Genomic DNA, 16,039 nt, shown 5'->3' with positions numbered 1-16,039 from the left:
TCCGCCTGCCCCGTCCCGAGCTGGCTCCGCCCTCTCCTTCCCTGGCTCTCAGCCCTGGAGTGGAAGATGGACGGGGGTCCGCAGACTTTGCTGGCCCTCCTGCGCCTGCTGTTCCTGGCGCTGCCGGCCGTCGGGTGGCTAACAACCGGCACCTCCTCGCCGCCTCCATCCGAAGTCCCGCAGGTAGGGAGGGCGAGGGGCGCTGCCACCCCTCCGAGCGGCCGGGTGGTCCGCAGGACACCCCTTACCTCGCGCCGACGCGCAGCCGCAGCGGTCTCGGGGTCCCGCCCCCCCCCCCGGAAAGAACGGGACCCGCACTCAGGAGATGGGGCGGCGTGGGAGGGAGTGGCGGGAAGGTAAACGAGAAAGGACCGACAGGGCCCCTCGACGTGTGGCTGAACTGAGGGCCACGAAACTTGAGGCATTCCCAGTGGGGCCCAAACTGTTGCTTGCTTGGGCTTTAATGTCACAAATACGCGATCCCCAGTGACCCCGGGCTTTTGTAATGGCGCCTTCCTGGGCTAGAGCCTGACACACTTGGGCCCAGCACTGTGTGTGTGCCGGGTAATGTGGAAGTTGCCCAATCACTGAGTGCTTTTCCAGGCTGGGCCGGGGTGGGCAGGCAGCGGGGCGCCTCGGAGAAGGACCGAGGCTGTCGATCAGGACCTTCTCCACTTGCCTGGTGGGGTTTAAAGAAGTGGTCCTTGGGTGTGGAAGGGAGGAACGGCGTCCGATAGCCTTGGAACTCTGTTTGGCCCCTCTGGGCGGAGTCCAGAGTGTGTTTCCACTACCCCGCCAAGGTGGCACTGTAGCTAAGTGAAGTATGAATTGCATCACAGTGTTCACAGACAGTTGAAGGCTGTTCTTATCTTTTATGATAGTGCTTACCTTTCTTCTGTTATATGGTAGGGAAGAGTTTGACATTTAATTTTTTTGTGTGTCAGTACTTAGGGCCTTGACCTAGTCCTTACCTTTTTCTTTTAACTCAACAAAAAATGTATTATAAAACAAACTTATTTGAAAGGAAAAGAACTGAGCTATTGTCAAAGTGTGAACTGCATACTCGTTTAATTTATATATTTATTTTGCAGGATGGCATAAGAATTAATGTAACTATCCTGAAAGATGATGGAGAAGTATTTAAAGAACAGGTTTGTCTCCCCTTGATTAGGTTTTTAAATGTTTCATTTAGCCAGTGGTATACAATTTGCTATAGTGATTCTCTTAGCCCACTTTTTGTTACTATAACAAAACAACTGAAGCAAGTTTATATTTAGCTTTCAGTTCTGGAGGTCCAAAGGCAGGTTGCTAGCATTACTTGGCTCAGGTGAAAGCCTCCTGGCAGGTGATATCGCAATAGCAGGAGCACCTTGTGGGAACAGATTACTTTGCCAAATAGGAATCCAGAGAGAGACTGGGTCTCACAGTTCCCTTGAGGGCATGTTCCCAGTCACCCTGCATCTTAAAGGTCTGACCACCTTAGTACCTCCACACAGAGAGGCCCAAGCTTCCAGTACTGATCTCCTTGGAGTACAAACCACATCCTCACCATAGCACCTATACCTCTAACTTAGTAAGATAATATATTGTCATGAAAAATTTGTCATTTATAAGCCATTTGAATTAATATATGTGCTGCTTTATTTTAAGGTTGTTCTTAACATAACCTATGAGAGTGGACAGGTATATGTAAATGATGTACCTGTAAATAGTGGTGTAAGTCGAATAAGCTGTCAAACTTTGATAGGTAAGTACTATCCAAATCAAAAATTTCAAATTTTCTCCTTTTTTCAAAATAAGTTCTGTATTTCCATTTTAAAATAATAATATGTATCATTTCTATAGTATATGATATTTATGTGTTTAAAGCTCTTTATATTGGTTAGTGGCAAATTTTTTGGGGGGGATTGGCATTGATTGATGGAATGACAGGCACTCTGATCATCGGTGTCACTGAAGATTCTGCATTATAGCTGGAAAGCAAGAGCCAAAACCTTGGACAGGGGTGGAAAATAGAAAGTGAAGTGGCCAGGCACTGGTAGCTCATGCCTGTCATCCTAAGTACTCAGGAGGCTGAGATTTCAGGCTTGTGGTTTGAAGCCAGCCTGAGCAGACAAATCCAAGAGACTCTTATCTCCGTTTAATCAGCAAAAAACAGAAGTGCATGTGTGGCTCTGATGGTACAGTATCAGCCTTGAGAGAGAATGAAAAGAAATGATGTGAGGTGCTGAGTTCAAGCCCCCACATACATACAAAAGCAAAACAAGCCCAGAACTGAGGATTGTTTCCCTTCTGTTAGAATTTTCTGATGGATGGAGGAATGTGCTTACTATTGTAGAACATGGCTGTCTTATGGCCTGCTTTGTACTTAGGTCATGTTGGCTCCTTATTGTCAACCTGAGGAAAAGGGTAGAAAGGATGTTGCTAGTGTAGTGTTTCATAGGAAATCTGAAAACCATCATATATTTCCCTTTTTAACTGTAGTCCACTGTAAGGACATGCCATCTTTGTTTTTATAAATCTGAAAGTTCAAGGTCAAGGATGAAGAAAGCCAACAAAACAGATTTTCTGCTGTCTTGTTCCATATAAATATCATGAAAATAATCATTCAGTAACAGATTTGGTGGCATTTTTTCTTAAAGATGTCACTGCTTTTTTTTTTTAATAGTGAAGCGTGAAAATTTGGAGGAAAAAGTGTATTTTGGAATTGTCGGTGTCAGGATTTTGGTTCACCAGTGGCCTATGGCATCTGGTTCCAATTTGCAACTAATTGTCATTCAAGAAGAGGTAGTAGAGGTCGATGGACAGCAGGTAAGATGCTGTGCTTGTTCACTGGATGTTAGACGGTAAAGTTAAGTTTGTGCTGTCTTAAGAAGGTAACACAGTATTGTCTATATTCGATATTGTCTGTCTATTTAGAATTATTTACTTTAGCATTTGAAATTTATTAATTTAAAAACTTAATTTGTTATAAATTCCCCATATTTGTATTACTTAAAAATGTCATAAACATCATTGAACAGAGAAAGTAAGAAGACATTAACTTTTGTTTATACCCCCTGTGGCTTATGTCAGTAATTGTAGTGACTCAGGAAGTTAAGATCTAAGGATCATGGTTCAAAGCCAATTGGGGCAGGAAAGTCCCTGAGACTCTCATCTCCAATTAGCCACCAAAAGCCAGAAATGGAGTTGTGGATTAAGTAACAGAGCTAGCCTTGAGCAACAAAGCTCAGAGACAATGCCCAGGCCCTGAATTCAAGCCATAGGACTGGCAAAAAAAGAAGACAGGAATATGAGTAAGGTTGTGAACTTAATGCCTTGGGGTAGTGAGGATGAATAATTGTCAGCACAGGGCAAGGTTTTTAACTACAGAAGTCAAGGAAGAAAAAACTTTTATAGTGCTAGATCGTCATTTAAAATAAAATGTACTATTTTGCTTTCACAGGCTCAACAAAAGGATGTTACTGAAATTGACATTTTAGTGAAGAATCAAGGAATACTCAGACATTCAAACTATACCCTTCCTTTGGAAGAGAGCATGCTGTACTCTATGTCCCGAGACAGTGACATTTTAATTACTGTTCCTAACCTCTCCAAAAAAGGTAAGTTGAAAGACTAATTTCAGATGCTAAGACCAGTATTGCTTTTTTTTGGTCAGTATTTCTTTAGTTAGTAGTTTTTATGCTTTTTTTCTTCTTTTTTTCAATACTGGGATTCAAACTCAGGCATGCTTTCATGACCGGCACTCTTCCACTTGAGCCACACCCTCAGCCCTTATATACTCTTAAGTTTTGTAAGTTTTACAATGGTTGTAAAATATGCTCTCTATTCTTAATTACAGTTGTTTTGTGTATAAACTTATGTACAGAACAAATGAGAGGCTGAGGTGTGGCTTATGGTAGAGTACTGGTCTAGTATATGTGAGCCCCTGAGTAGTCTGTGATCAGCACTGATTGCACAGTGACATGCTCAAGTACTTACCCACATTACATATTTGTAATAATATGTAATAATGCTATGTAGTGCTTGCTTCTGCAGCACACATACTAAAATCAGGAGTCATACAGATTACCGTGACTTCTACATGCCAATTCTATATTTAGAAAATAAAATATTTAAAAGACTTATTTAGAGAAAGAAGTACTCATTTTCACTGAAACATAGAACATTTAAAATTTAGATTTTTCTATGTGACAAAGTCACATAGCTGTAGCTCCTTAAAAGGAATGAGTATGTCTCCCTTTTGATGTGTAAATCAAACAATAGGACATCTTTATTTTGCTCTTCCATATCGCAATATATCCTGTCCTATATGTAATTGGTCTAATCACCTTAGGACCAGTAGAGAGCCTGGGGCATCCTGGGAGCATTTTGGTAACTCTGCTCTTCCTCCTCAGTAGATAGTGTTAGTTTGTTGCAGACCACCAGCCAGTATCTTATCAGGAACATGGAAACCACTGTGGATGAAGATGCTTTGCCTGGCAAATTACCTGAGACTCCTCTAAGAGCAGATCCTCCTTCCTCATACAAGGTAAATTTATCTGGTGTTATAAACAATGATGGTTAAGTTGAATAAAATAGATAATAGCACTTAAAACAAGTGGAATCCATAAATTTATGATTAGATTAGAATTGTGGAGTATAAGAATGAACTCAGCCGGGCGTCAGTGGCTCATGCCTGTAATCCTAGCTACTCAGGAGGCGGAGATCTGAGGATCACAGTTCAAAGTCAGCCTAGGCAGGAAAGTCCATGAGACTCTTATCTCCAATAAACCAATAGAAAACTGGAAGTGGCTCTCTGGCTCAATCGGTAGAGTGCTCGCCTTCAGCTGAAGAGCTCAGGGAGAGCACCCAAGTCCAGAGATCAAGCCCCATGACTGACCAAAAAAACCAAAACAAAAAAAATGAACTCATTGTGGTGTTTTTTTGTTGGTTTTTCTTTTTTTTTTTTAATTGTTATTATAAAGGGAATGTGCAGAGAAGTAACAGTTACATAAGTCAGGTAATGAGTACATTTCTTTTTGGACAATGTTTTTGGGTTTGTTTGGTTGGTGATGGTGGTTTTTTGTTGTGTGTGTATGCTGCTACTGGGGTTTAAACTCAGGGCCTCACTTCTTGCTTTGCTAGTTTTTTTACTCAAGGCTGGTACTCTACCACTGGAGCCATACCTTTACCTCCCATGATTTTAGTTTAATATATGTAGCTATTCTTGTTTTCCTCCATACATTTCCATTTTTTATAATGGACAAGCCTAATCGCTTACATTTAGCATTTATTTTTCATTTCATTTGTACTTAGACAACAGTGTAAGTAATTTCTGTGCCTGTGTTTTTATAATCTTTAAAGATTGTAATGAACCTCCTTAGGAGACATTTTCACCCTTCCTGCTTTAGTCCCCTAACCCCTCAAGGTACATTCTAAATTAAAATGCGCCTGTTTAAAATCCACAACTTTTGGGATGGTTTTGGGGGATTTTGGGGGGATGGTTTATTTGGAATATATATGTACATATATACATATATGTGTATATAACAAAGATAATACATATATGTGTATATATGTATATATATATATATATATATATATATGTATGTATGTATTTGTGTTTATTCACATTATGATTATCAAGGCCCTAAATTTGATTTGGTTGGGAATCTTCAGTCCCAGAGTTTTTTTCCTCTACCTCCATTTCTTTTTTTTTTTTTTAATTTAATTTTATTTTATTTCAGAACATACTGTACAGAGGGGTTACAATTACATTGGCAGGATAATGCATATATTTCTTACCAAGCATTGCAGCCTCCTCATTTGTTTACCCTTCACCTCCCTTCCCAGCCTCCCCCCTCCCCCCCACCTCCATTTCTTTACTTTGCTACTCTACCTCAGTCATATGTCCTCAGCATCTCATGTGGTGGTTAGGCACAGTGGTTAGAAGTAGACATTCTAGAGTCCTTACTGTCTAGGATTGAAATATGGTCTGGCATTTACTAGTTGTATGATGTTTGACTAATTCCTTTAACCTGTTTATGTATACTCAGTCTGTAAAGTATTTAAGGTGAGGTAAGATTTCTATAATATGTATATTACAGATAAGCATGCATTGATAACTACTAAGTACTCACAGAATAGCCATGATACGTCTACCGATGACTGGAAAGATAATCACACTTTAGAGAATATTTAGGTATCTCCCCATGTTAGCTAGGTCCCTTACCTTATTTAAATGAGTAAACTCTATGATTCATCAGCAGGAAGTTCTCACTCACATTATTTAGGGTTGCAGTAACCTGTCTGGCCCACTCCTAGCCTCCTAGAACACTGCCTGTGTTTGCCACTGTCTTCATACTCCATGCCATCAGTGCCTCACTCTTAAAGTATGGAAACATTTTATATTCAATGAACCTTCATGCTTCTAAAAGCTGCTCCCAAGTTAGTCTTTCTCTCCTTTTTCATCCTCCCAGTATTTGACACAGACTCTGGTCCATTCTTTTACAATGGACAAGCCTAACTGATCTCTTATCATTTAGCATTTATTTTCCATTTCATTTGTACTTAGACAACAGTGTAAGTAATTTCTGTGCCTGTGTTTTTATAATCTTTAAAGATTGTAATGAAGCTCCTTAGGAGACATTTTTACCCTTCCTGCTTTAGTCCCCTAACCTCTCACTAAGGTACATTCTAAATTAAAATGCACCTGTTTAAAATCCACAACCTTTGGGATGTTTTTTTGGGGGGGGGATTTTTTCCCCCCGTGTGCTGAAATTGAGCCCAGGACTTCAGGAATACAAGATACTCTACCACTGAATTATGATCCATCCCCAGCTCAAAAAGCATAGTTGGTTTTGAGACACAAATAACTACCACCACATTCAAAATACAGAATATTTTCATCTCTCCAGAACTAAAGCATGGAGAAATTTAATGATTTCAAGTGTATGGGACTTGGCGTAACTTATTGCAGCTCCTGTTTCAGGTGATGTGCCTGTGGATGGAGAAGTTCAGAAAAGACCTGTGCTTGTTCTGGAGCAGGATTTTCCCCGTGGTCTTCATGCTTCTCAATGTCATGGTGGTTGGAATGCTTGGAGCAGCTGGGGTCATAACCATGTTAAAGCTGCTTTTCCCAGTTTCTGACTACAAGTAAGTGTTTCTTATTTTTGAAACTTTAGCATTTTAATTATTAAAATGTGAGTTATATTTACTGTATTTTTAGTAGAATGTATAATAAGGTAAGAAAAAAGGGGGAAATAAAATAACATCTATTTTTTTCTAGCATATTAATCAACTTTGACAAAATTAAAATGTTTATTAAATCCCTGTTATGCTCAGAATATTGGTAGCCATTCAAGAGTGAGTAAGACAAGCTCTGCCAAGAAATGAAAGCCTACTGAGAGAAAATGGAAACAAACTTGCACAATAGAAAGTACAGTGAGCAGGGCACTGGTGGCTCATGCCTGGAATCCTAGCTACTCAGGAGACTGAGATTTGAGGATCATGATTCAAAGACAGCCCGGGAAGAAAAGTCCATGAGACTCTTGTCTCCAAAATACCAATAGAAAACCCGAAGTGGCACTGTGGCTCAAGCAGTAGAGTGCTCGCCTTGAGCTGAAGAGTGCAGGGATAGCGCCCAAGCCCAAAGTTCAAGCTCCATGACCGACAAAAAAAAAAAAAAAAAAATAGTACAGTGGACCCTGACTATGTACATTCAATCCTATAGATAATTTCAGGATTTTATTACAGCACTGCCTATAATAGAAAACACAAGCAGCAAGGAGCCTCTGCCTCATCTCTGTAATCTTAGCTGTAGGAGGCTAAAATCTAAGGATCACAGTTCAAAGCCAGCCCTGCCAGGAAAGTCTGTAAGACTCTTACTTCTAAAAACACTACTAAAAAGCTGGAGATGGAGCTGTGGCTCGAGTGGAGAATATAAGCCAGAGCTAAAAAGTTAAGGACAGCACCCAGGCCCTAAGTTCAAGCCCAGTAACCCCTCCAAAAAGATAAAAAGATAGATAGATAGATAGATAGATAGATAGATAGATAGATAGATAGATAGATAAAAGAAAGGAAAGAAAGAGAGAGAAAACCTTCTTAACTATTTACTGGTAAGGACTTAACTAAGTAAATGGCTCAGGCAAGCAGTGAGATGCTTTGTGCAACAGAGTACAACTGTTTGGATAGAACAAAAGCTTTATATGCGTTATGTGTACATATATGCAAAGAAAGGATTTTTGGTTGAGAAAATATATCTAGTGAATCAGAATGAGACCCAGGATAGAGAAACTGATTTTTATTTTTATTTTTTATTTTTTTTTTTTGGTCCGGTTGTGGGGCCTGAACTCTGGGCCTGAGCACTGTCCCTCAGCTCTTCAGCTCAAGGCCAGTGCTCTACCACTTGAGCCACAGCGCCACTTCCGGCTTTTTTCTTTTTGCTTATGTGGTGCTGAGGAATCGAACCCAGGGCCTCAGGCATGCAAGGCAAGCGCTCTACCACTGAGCCAACTTCCCAGCCCCCTGATTTTTATTTTTATCCTTCCATATTTTATTTTTAATCCAAGAAATAATTTTAAAAATGAAATAAAGAACATTTTCACAAGTTAATCCATTAGTAATTTTTTAGTAGTTTTTATTTTGTTTTAGTAGGGTTTTTTTTTTGTTTGTTTGTTTCTTTCCAATAGTAGTTTTTGGTTTTTTTTTTTTCCTTTTTCTTATTTTTGGCTTGAGCCTTGTATTTGCTAAACAATTACTCTACCACTGGAGCCACACCTGTAGTCCTTCTGCTGCTTCTGGTTTATTTTTCAGGCAGTCTTATTTTATTTATTTATTTTTTTGATGCCTGTCCTGGTGCTTGAACTCAGGACCTGGGCATTGGTCTCAGAGCTTTGTGCTCAAGGCTAGCCCTCTACCACTTGAGCCACCAGCTTTTTGGTGGTTATTTGGAGATAAGAATCTCAGACATTCCTGCCCAGACTAGCTTTGAATCACTGTCCTCAGATTTCAGCCCACTAAGTAGCTAGGTTTACAGGCATGGGTCACAGGCACCCAGGAAGTCTTGTAGTTTTGCTTGCCCTACCTCCTGAATAGTTGGACTACAGGTGTGTACCACCATACCTAGTTTTGGATTTTTTGATTAGGTCTTGAACTTTTGCCCAGGTTGACTTTGGATCAAGATCTCCTATTCCAAATAGCTACAATCACAGGTATATCCCACTAAACCTGGCTTACCTCAAAAGTATTGCTTTGTTCTTCAGTTCTTATTATACCTAGAAGTATTGTCATCTTTTTGGAAAAGCAACTTTTATCCAAATTTTATGTGTTGAGGTAAATGTATACTAGTTATGGTCTCTCTCCTGTGCACGCACGCGCGCACTCTCTCTCTGTCTTTCTCTGTCTCTGTCTCTCTCTCTCTTGCAGTATAGGGTTTTGAACTCAGGGCCTTGTGCTTTCTTTTTTTTTTTGGGGGGGGGTGTCCAGTTGTGGGGCCTGAACTCTGAGCCTGGGCGCTGTCCCTCAGCTCCTCAGCTCAAGGCTAGCGCTCTACCACTTGAGCCACAGCACCACTTCCGGCTTTTTTCTTTTTGCTTATGTGGTGCTGAGGAATCGAACACAGGGCCTCATGTGTGCAAGGCAAGTGCTTTACCACTGAGCCACCTTCCCAGCTCCCCTTGTGCTTTCTTTTTTTTTTTTATTTTTTATTTTTTTCCGGTTGTGGGGCCTGAACTCTGGGCCTGGGTGCTGTCCCTCAGCTCTTCAGCTCAAGGCTAGCGCTCTACCACTTGAGCCACAGCGCTACTTCCGGCTTTTTGCTTATGTGGTGCTGAGGAATCGAACCCAGGGCCTCATGCATGCAAGGCAAGCACTCTACCACTGGGCCACCTTCCCAGCCCCTCCCTTTGTGCTTTCTAAACAGATATTCCATCACTGATGCCTTCAGGTCTTTATTGCACTGATTTCTTTGTTGTTTTTGTTGTCAGTCCTGGGGCTTGAACTCTGTGCCTGGACGCTGTCTTTGAGCATCGTTTGCTTAAGGCTAGCACTCCACTACTTGAACCATAGCACTACTTCCCACTTTTTCTGTGATTAATTGGAAATAGTAGTGTTATGGACTTTCCTGCCCAAGTTGGCTTTAAAGCACGATCCTCAGATCTCAGCCTCCTAAGTAGCCAGGATTACAGGTGTGAGCCACCAATACCCCAAGCACTGGTTACTTTTTTGAAATAAGAGTATTACTTCCTGTTCAGAAGTGTGCCTGGACTACAGTCTGTCTATTTTTGGCTTCCTGTCATAGCTAAGACAACAAGCATATGCCTAGCTTTCTCCATTGAGATGGAATAAGTCTTGGACCTTTCTGCCCAGGCTCACCTGGAATCAGGATCCTCCCAATCTCAGCCTGTATGTAGCTAGGATGACTGGCATGCATACCACACCCAGCTGTGTTTGGACAGGATCTCCTGGACTTTTCTGCCTAGCTTGGTCTTGAACTGTGATCTCAGCCTCCCAAGTAACTAGTTAGTATTACAGGCATAAGCTACTGGCATCTGGCTAACATAGACTGTTAATTGTTCTGTTTTTCATTTAAGACAGTGGTTCCTATATTTTCTTAGTTCACAGCATCTTTAGTATGCCAGTAATTGTGATGCCCCAGCTGCAGCTCAAACTGCATTCCTCCCAATCTCTGCCTCTGAAACAGCTGGGATTACAGGTTTGAGTCATAGTGCCCAGCCTTCTTTTTCACCCTTAATTACTAGTGGAATGTATGTTCTTGATAGAGTACTGTACAGTACTTCATATCTTAGAATTACACTGAATAGGGAATGGGGCTTAATGGTAGAGTCTTTCCCTAGCATGTATGAAGCACTGGGTTTGATTCCTCAGTACCATATTCACAGAAAAGCCCAGAAGAAGTGTTGTGGCTCAAGTGGCAAAGTGCTAGCATAGAGCAAAAGCAGCTCAGGGACAGTGCCCAGGCCCAGAGATCAAGCCCCAGGACTGGTCAAAAATAATAATAATTACATTGTACCTGGTTGTCTTCATTTCCTTTCAGCAGTAGTTTCCACAACATTGGCTTTTTATATAACTGACAAAATCCAGCTTCGTAAAGGTGTGACTTTGTTGAAAGGAATAAAGTGCAACCCAATGTTGGAACTGGTATTGCATGTAAAAATCTCTTTAAAATTTAAATCTGTGTTGGCTCTGTGTAAGCCCAGGTGTCTTTGTAAAAATCTCTTTAAAATTTAAATCTGTGTTGGCTCTGTGTAAGCCCAGGTGTCTTTGTGCTGTTTGGAAACCATGAATTTGGTCTTTTCCATCATTACACAAATAATTTTCCATCAAACCTACTGTTTTAATGTTTTGAATCAATTCAAAATTGTGTACAGCTTACCTTTGTGTGTATGTGTGTGCCAGTACGGGGGCTTGAGCTCAGGCCTGGGAGTCATCCCTTAGCTTTCGCAATGAAGGTTTGCACTCTGCCACTTGCAATATAGTTCCATTTCTGGCTTTTTGGTGTTTCCTTGGAGATATGAATCAAGGACTTTCTTTCCCTGCTAGCTTCAAACCAGACCTCAGATCCCAGCTTCCTGAGTAGCTAGGACTATAGATGTGAGCCACTGATGCCTGGCTGAAATTCTGTTTTCTTAAACTTCATTGTTTTACTATCATTTCTGAGTGTACATTAGAATTCTGGTTTTGTTTTCCAGAGGTATTATTTGGTTGGTTTTGTTTTGTTTGTACCAGTCCTGGAGCTTGAATTCAAGGCTTGGGCCCCAAACTTTTTTTTTTTGCTCAAGGTTAGCACTCTACAAGTGAGCCACAGCACCACTTCCAGCTTTTTGGTGGTTAATTTGGAGATAAAGAGTCTCAGGGAGTAGGGCGCTGGTGGCTACTCGAATTCTAGCTACTCGAATTAAACACCAGGAAACTGAAAGCAGAGCTGTGGCTCAAAGTGGTAGAGTGCTAGCCTTGAGAGCTAGAGGGACAGCACGCAGGCCCTGAGTTCAAGCCCCATGACAGACAAAAAGAAGTCTCAAGGATTTTCCTGCCCAAGCTGGCTTCAAACCATAACTCGCAGATCTCGCCTTCCTGAGTAGCTAAGATTACAGGCATGAGCCACCTGTACCAACCTTACAGAGAGATGTTTAGTTTGACTTGGAATGTTTTTTTAATATGAACTGAATTTCCTAATGTATTGATCTATTCCTAGACTGTTCCGCTTATCTGTCTAATCTTGTTTCAACAGCAAATTAATATGAATACTATATCAATCTTATCTATCATTTAGTGATGCTGGTGATAAAACTCAGGGCCTGTACCATGCTAGGCAAGTACTCTATCACTAACCTGTATCCCCAGGATGTTTGTTTGTTGTTTTTACAGGGTTAAAGGAGCCACAGGGTTCACAGGCATCTCACTAAAGACAAGTACAGAAAGAAACCTGACACAGATGTAGTCAGTGCTTGCCATTAGATATTTACATAACAAACCCAGTCCTAGTACTGGCAGCAGACAGGGTTGCCAAAGAACAGTTAGTTCTAGGCACTGAGCTGGCTCAAGGCACTGTGGTCTGTCTAGTTGAGTGGCATTTACAGTTGGCCATGTCAGGCCAGGGGATGGGGATCAAGCCAAGCTGAAGCCTCTGGAATGACTAGAGATTAGTAGAGTAATGAGAACAGAACACATGCAGCAGGCGGATGGCCTGATGACAGGTCAGATGCTACCACACCCCAGCATTAGGTGCACTTCCTTTTATGTATTCTGGGAATGTGGGATTACCATATTCATTGGTTTAGTGTGTTTGATAACGTTAAGTTACAAACAAGGTAGGTCTCTACCTCCTGGTTCCTGCTGCACAGGCAATGATGGTTTAGTTATCCAAAGAAGATCCGGAGTCATCCTGCCTCAGCATTCACACTGAAAACAGAACAGATTGCTGCTTTATCAAATGGAGTCACTGCCATATAATAATGGGATAACTTAGAGGAGGGCATAGCCCTCCACATTTATACCCACCTTGTTTTGTTCTAAAGAAACTGATCTCTGTTGGTATCTTAAGAGTCACACAGAATTTAAAATACAAGATCTTGAATTCAAGCTGGGCACTAGTGGTTCAGGCCTGTAATCCTAGCTACTCAGGAAGCTAGATCTGAGGATCATGGTTCAAAGCCAGTCCATGAGACTCTTATCTCCAGTAAACCACTCAGAAAACCAGAAGTGGTGCTGTGGCTCAAGTGATAGAGCACTAGCCTTGAGCTGAAGAGCTCAAGGGACAGCACTCAGGCCCAGAGTTCAAGCCCCATGACCAACAACAACAACAAAAAAATCTTGAAATCAATACAAACACCTACTTTCTGGCCAGATATTTTAATGGAAAAAAAAAAAAGGAATAGTGACTAAGGATCTAACATTGTGTTTTGGTGGATGGAGAGTACTAGAAAGTTGTCTGGGATGTCTTTTTGCCAAACCTAGGACCAACACTGTATTGAAGACCTGGGCTTTACTTGTGCTTTCCTTTCCTACACTATGAAAGCAGTCAAGTTTCCATTCCCTCGGTCCCTGTGGTTAAATAAATTGGGGCTTGCCACTGATTATAGGCATGAGCCACTGATGCCTATAATCCTAGCTACTCAGGAGGCTGAGATCTGAGGATCGTGGTTTAAAGCCACCCCCCATGAGACTCATCTCCAATTAACCACTCAAAAACCAGAAGTGGTGCTATGGCTGAAAGTGGTAGAGTGCTAGCCTTGAGCAAAAAGAGTTCAGGGACAGTGCCCAGGCCCTGAGTTCAAGTCCCACAACCGACCCAAAAACAGGGTGGGGGGGCTTGACATGTTGAATTGACAATTCCTTTGTACAACTACTTAGAGATAATTTTTTTTACTGTCACAAAAAAAATAACTTAGGGCTTACGGTTTGCACAACCATTATAAACAAAATAAAGCAAAAGCATCAAACCCAAGGTATAAATAATCCTTGAAGTAGTCTTATCTTATACACCAAACAATTAGAGGAAATATTTAATTTGGATTAATAATCATAATCTTCTATTTCAGAGGAATTCTTAAGATGGATGAAGTGAATGTTGTACCAGTGCCAGCTATCAATGTTTATCTAGATGGCTCTGAGGACAAAGCAGAAAACCTTGAATATAAAACATGTATTTAAAATACCATCTCAAATCATGGATTCTGAACTAATCTCTCCAAATTTGCCACCTGAATATGATTTTCTTCAAATCATTGTCAGTTTTTGCATAAAGAAATTACCAAACTCCTAAATCTGCCTGAACATTGACCTTCACAATGCCAAGTTAAAGTTGGCCTTTTCTGTGAGAGGGTCCTTGTTTGGATGAAATACTGAAGAAAAGCTAAGTGAAGGAGAAGATGTGGAGAGATGCTGAAAGCACCAAAAAGAAAATTAAAAGGTGAGCCAGAGTGCCATGTGCCAATCACTTTCCCAGGTGCCTTGACTAAAGAAATTACATCCATTAACTATAAAATTTTATAAAAAAGCACTTTATGAAATTTTAATTTAAAAGCTCAAGAATGTAACACTTATTTTTTTATTCAGCACAATGTGCCTTTCTGTTAAGCATGTGACAGTATGAAATCACTGAGAGTGTTATGATTTACCAGTGTCATGTACAAGACCACTTTTATCTTTAATGCCCCTGGACTTAAAAATTGTAGTGATATGTTCTCACTCTAAAATAAACTTTTTTACAGAAAACCAGTTAACAGTTACAAAATGTATTACACGTCAAAACTGCCCAGCTGAGAAGCATATAGACATATATAGGATAGTGTATGGTATGTCACTCACAATAGCTGAAACCAGCAAAAGGCTAGCATCAAACAAGTCTGTCATTATTGAATTAAAGTGCTTTCTTCTTGATCGTGTGGTCCTAGCTGTAGTGCTGGTTGCCCTACAAGTGCTTTTCCTTTGTCTGTTCCTGTTTTCCTTTTGAACTGACACATGTAACTTCTCATTACTCAGTATAATGCTTTGTTTTGTTTTATTGACAACTTTTATGCATACCTGAATCACAGTATTTAGTAGGCTAAGGTAGGATGATCAAAAGTTTGAGGCCAGCCCAGGCTAAAGAGGTAAGAGCCCATTGAAAACACAAACAAAATTAAAAATCTTATTACAACCTATCATTTTAAAATTGGTATCCATAAAAAGTACTGGCTGTTGGGTATGTACTGGAGCCTTGAACTCGGCTCCTGCTTGGCTTTTTTCCTCAAGGCTGGCACTTTTTAACACTTGAACCACAACTGTGCTCCTAGCTTTTTGCTAGTTAATTGGAGGTGAGTCTCGAATTTATCTGCTTAGACTGAACCTTGATTTTGAACCTTGATTTTTAGATCTCAGACTTGTGGAGTAACTGGGAATTACATATATAAGCCACCAGTGCTTAGCCTGGCTGGTTTTTAATTTTTATTTTTATTTTTTGGGTCCGGTTGTGGGGCCTGAACTCTGGGCCTGGGCACTGCCCCTCAGCTCTTCAGCTCAAGGCTAGCGCTCTACCACTTGAGCCACAGAGCCACTTCCCGCTTTTTTCTTTTTACTTATGTGGTGCTGAGGAATTGAACCCAGAGCCTCTGGTTTGCAAGGCAAGCACTCTACCACTGAGCCACCTTCCCAGCCCTTGGCTGGTTTTTTAAACCTATTTAAGTCTATTTAAGCAAAATTAATGTAGCCAAGGGGAGGAAGAATGCCAAGTATGAGAACAAAGAATAGTATTTCATTTTGCCTTTCTGGTTGTAGCTAGTAAAATAACTGAGTGGTACAAGCATGTAATACCAGCACTCAGGGGACTAAGTCCAGTCTGGAAAACATAGTGAAATCATCTCCAAAAACTAACAAAAGCATAAGAAAAACACAAAAAAGTCTCCAGTAGTAACTTTTTTCATACCCTTCCTTGTTCTGTACGTTATTAGGAAGCCTCAGTTCTAAGATTATGATCTTATTTCATCCATTAATCGTAAGTTTATAGACTCAAGTAAGAAGAAAACTTGAGAACATATGACCTGTTGGAGAGGATGGG

General features: G+C 40.8%; 1 protein-coding gene across 2 annotated transcripts; it reads left to right on the top strand.

Annotated features, from left to right (window-relative positions):
• The first annotated feature begins 24 nt into the window (after positions 1–24).
• On the top strand, positions 25–14,883 carry Ginm1 (glycosylated integral membrane protein 1). Of its 2 annotated transcripts, none has more exons than XM_070010994.1 (8): positions 25–183; positions 1,092–1,151; positions 1,651–1,747; positions 2,669–2,811; positions 3,446–3,602; positions 4,401–4,531; positions 6,974–7,137; positions 14,043–14,883. In XM_070010994.1, the coding sequence occupies exons 1-8, from the start codon at positions 67–69 to the stop codon at positions 14,152–14,154; spliced, it is 981 nt and encodes a 326-aa protein (XP_069867095.1). In that variant the 5' UTR covers positions 25–66; the 3' UTR covers positions 14,155–14,883. The 2 variants fall into 2 exon arrangements, with proteins under 2 accessions (XP_069867095.1, XP_069867094.1); XM_070010993.1 differs by having other exon boundaries at positions 4,398–4,531.
• The last annotated feature ends 1,156 nt before the right edge of the window (positions 14,884–16,039 follow it).

Source organism: Dipodomys merriami, unplaced genomic scaffold (assembly GCF_024711535.1).
Source record: "Dipodomys merriami isolate MVZ:Mamm:240054 unplaced genomic scaffold, mDipMer1.0.p SCAF_8, whole genome shotgun sequence".
Classification (NCBI taxonomy): domain Eukaryota; kingdom Metazoa; phylum Chordata; class Mammalia; order Rodentia; family Heteromyidae; genus Dipodomys; species Dipodomys merriami.
This window is presented reverse-complemented; position numbering and strand designations above follow the sequence as displayed.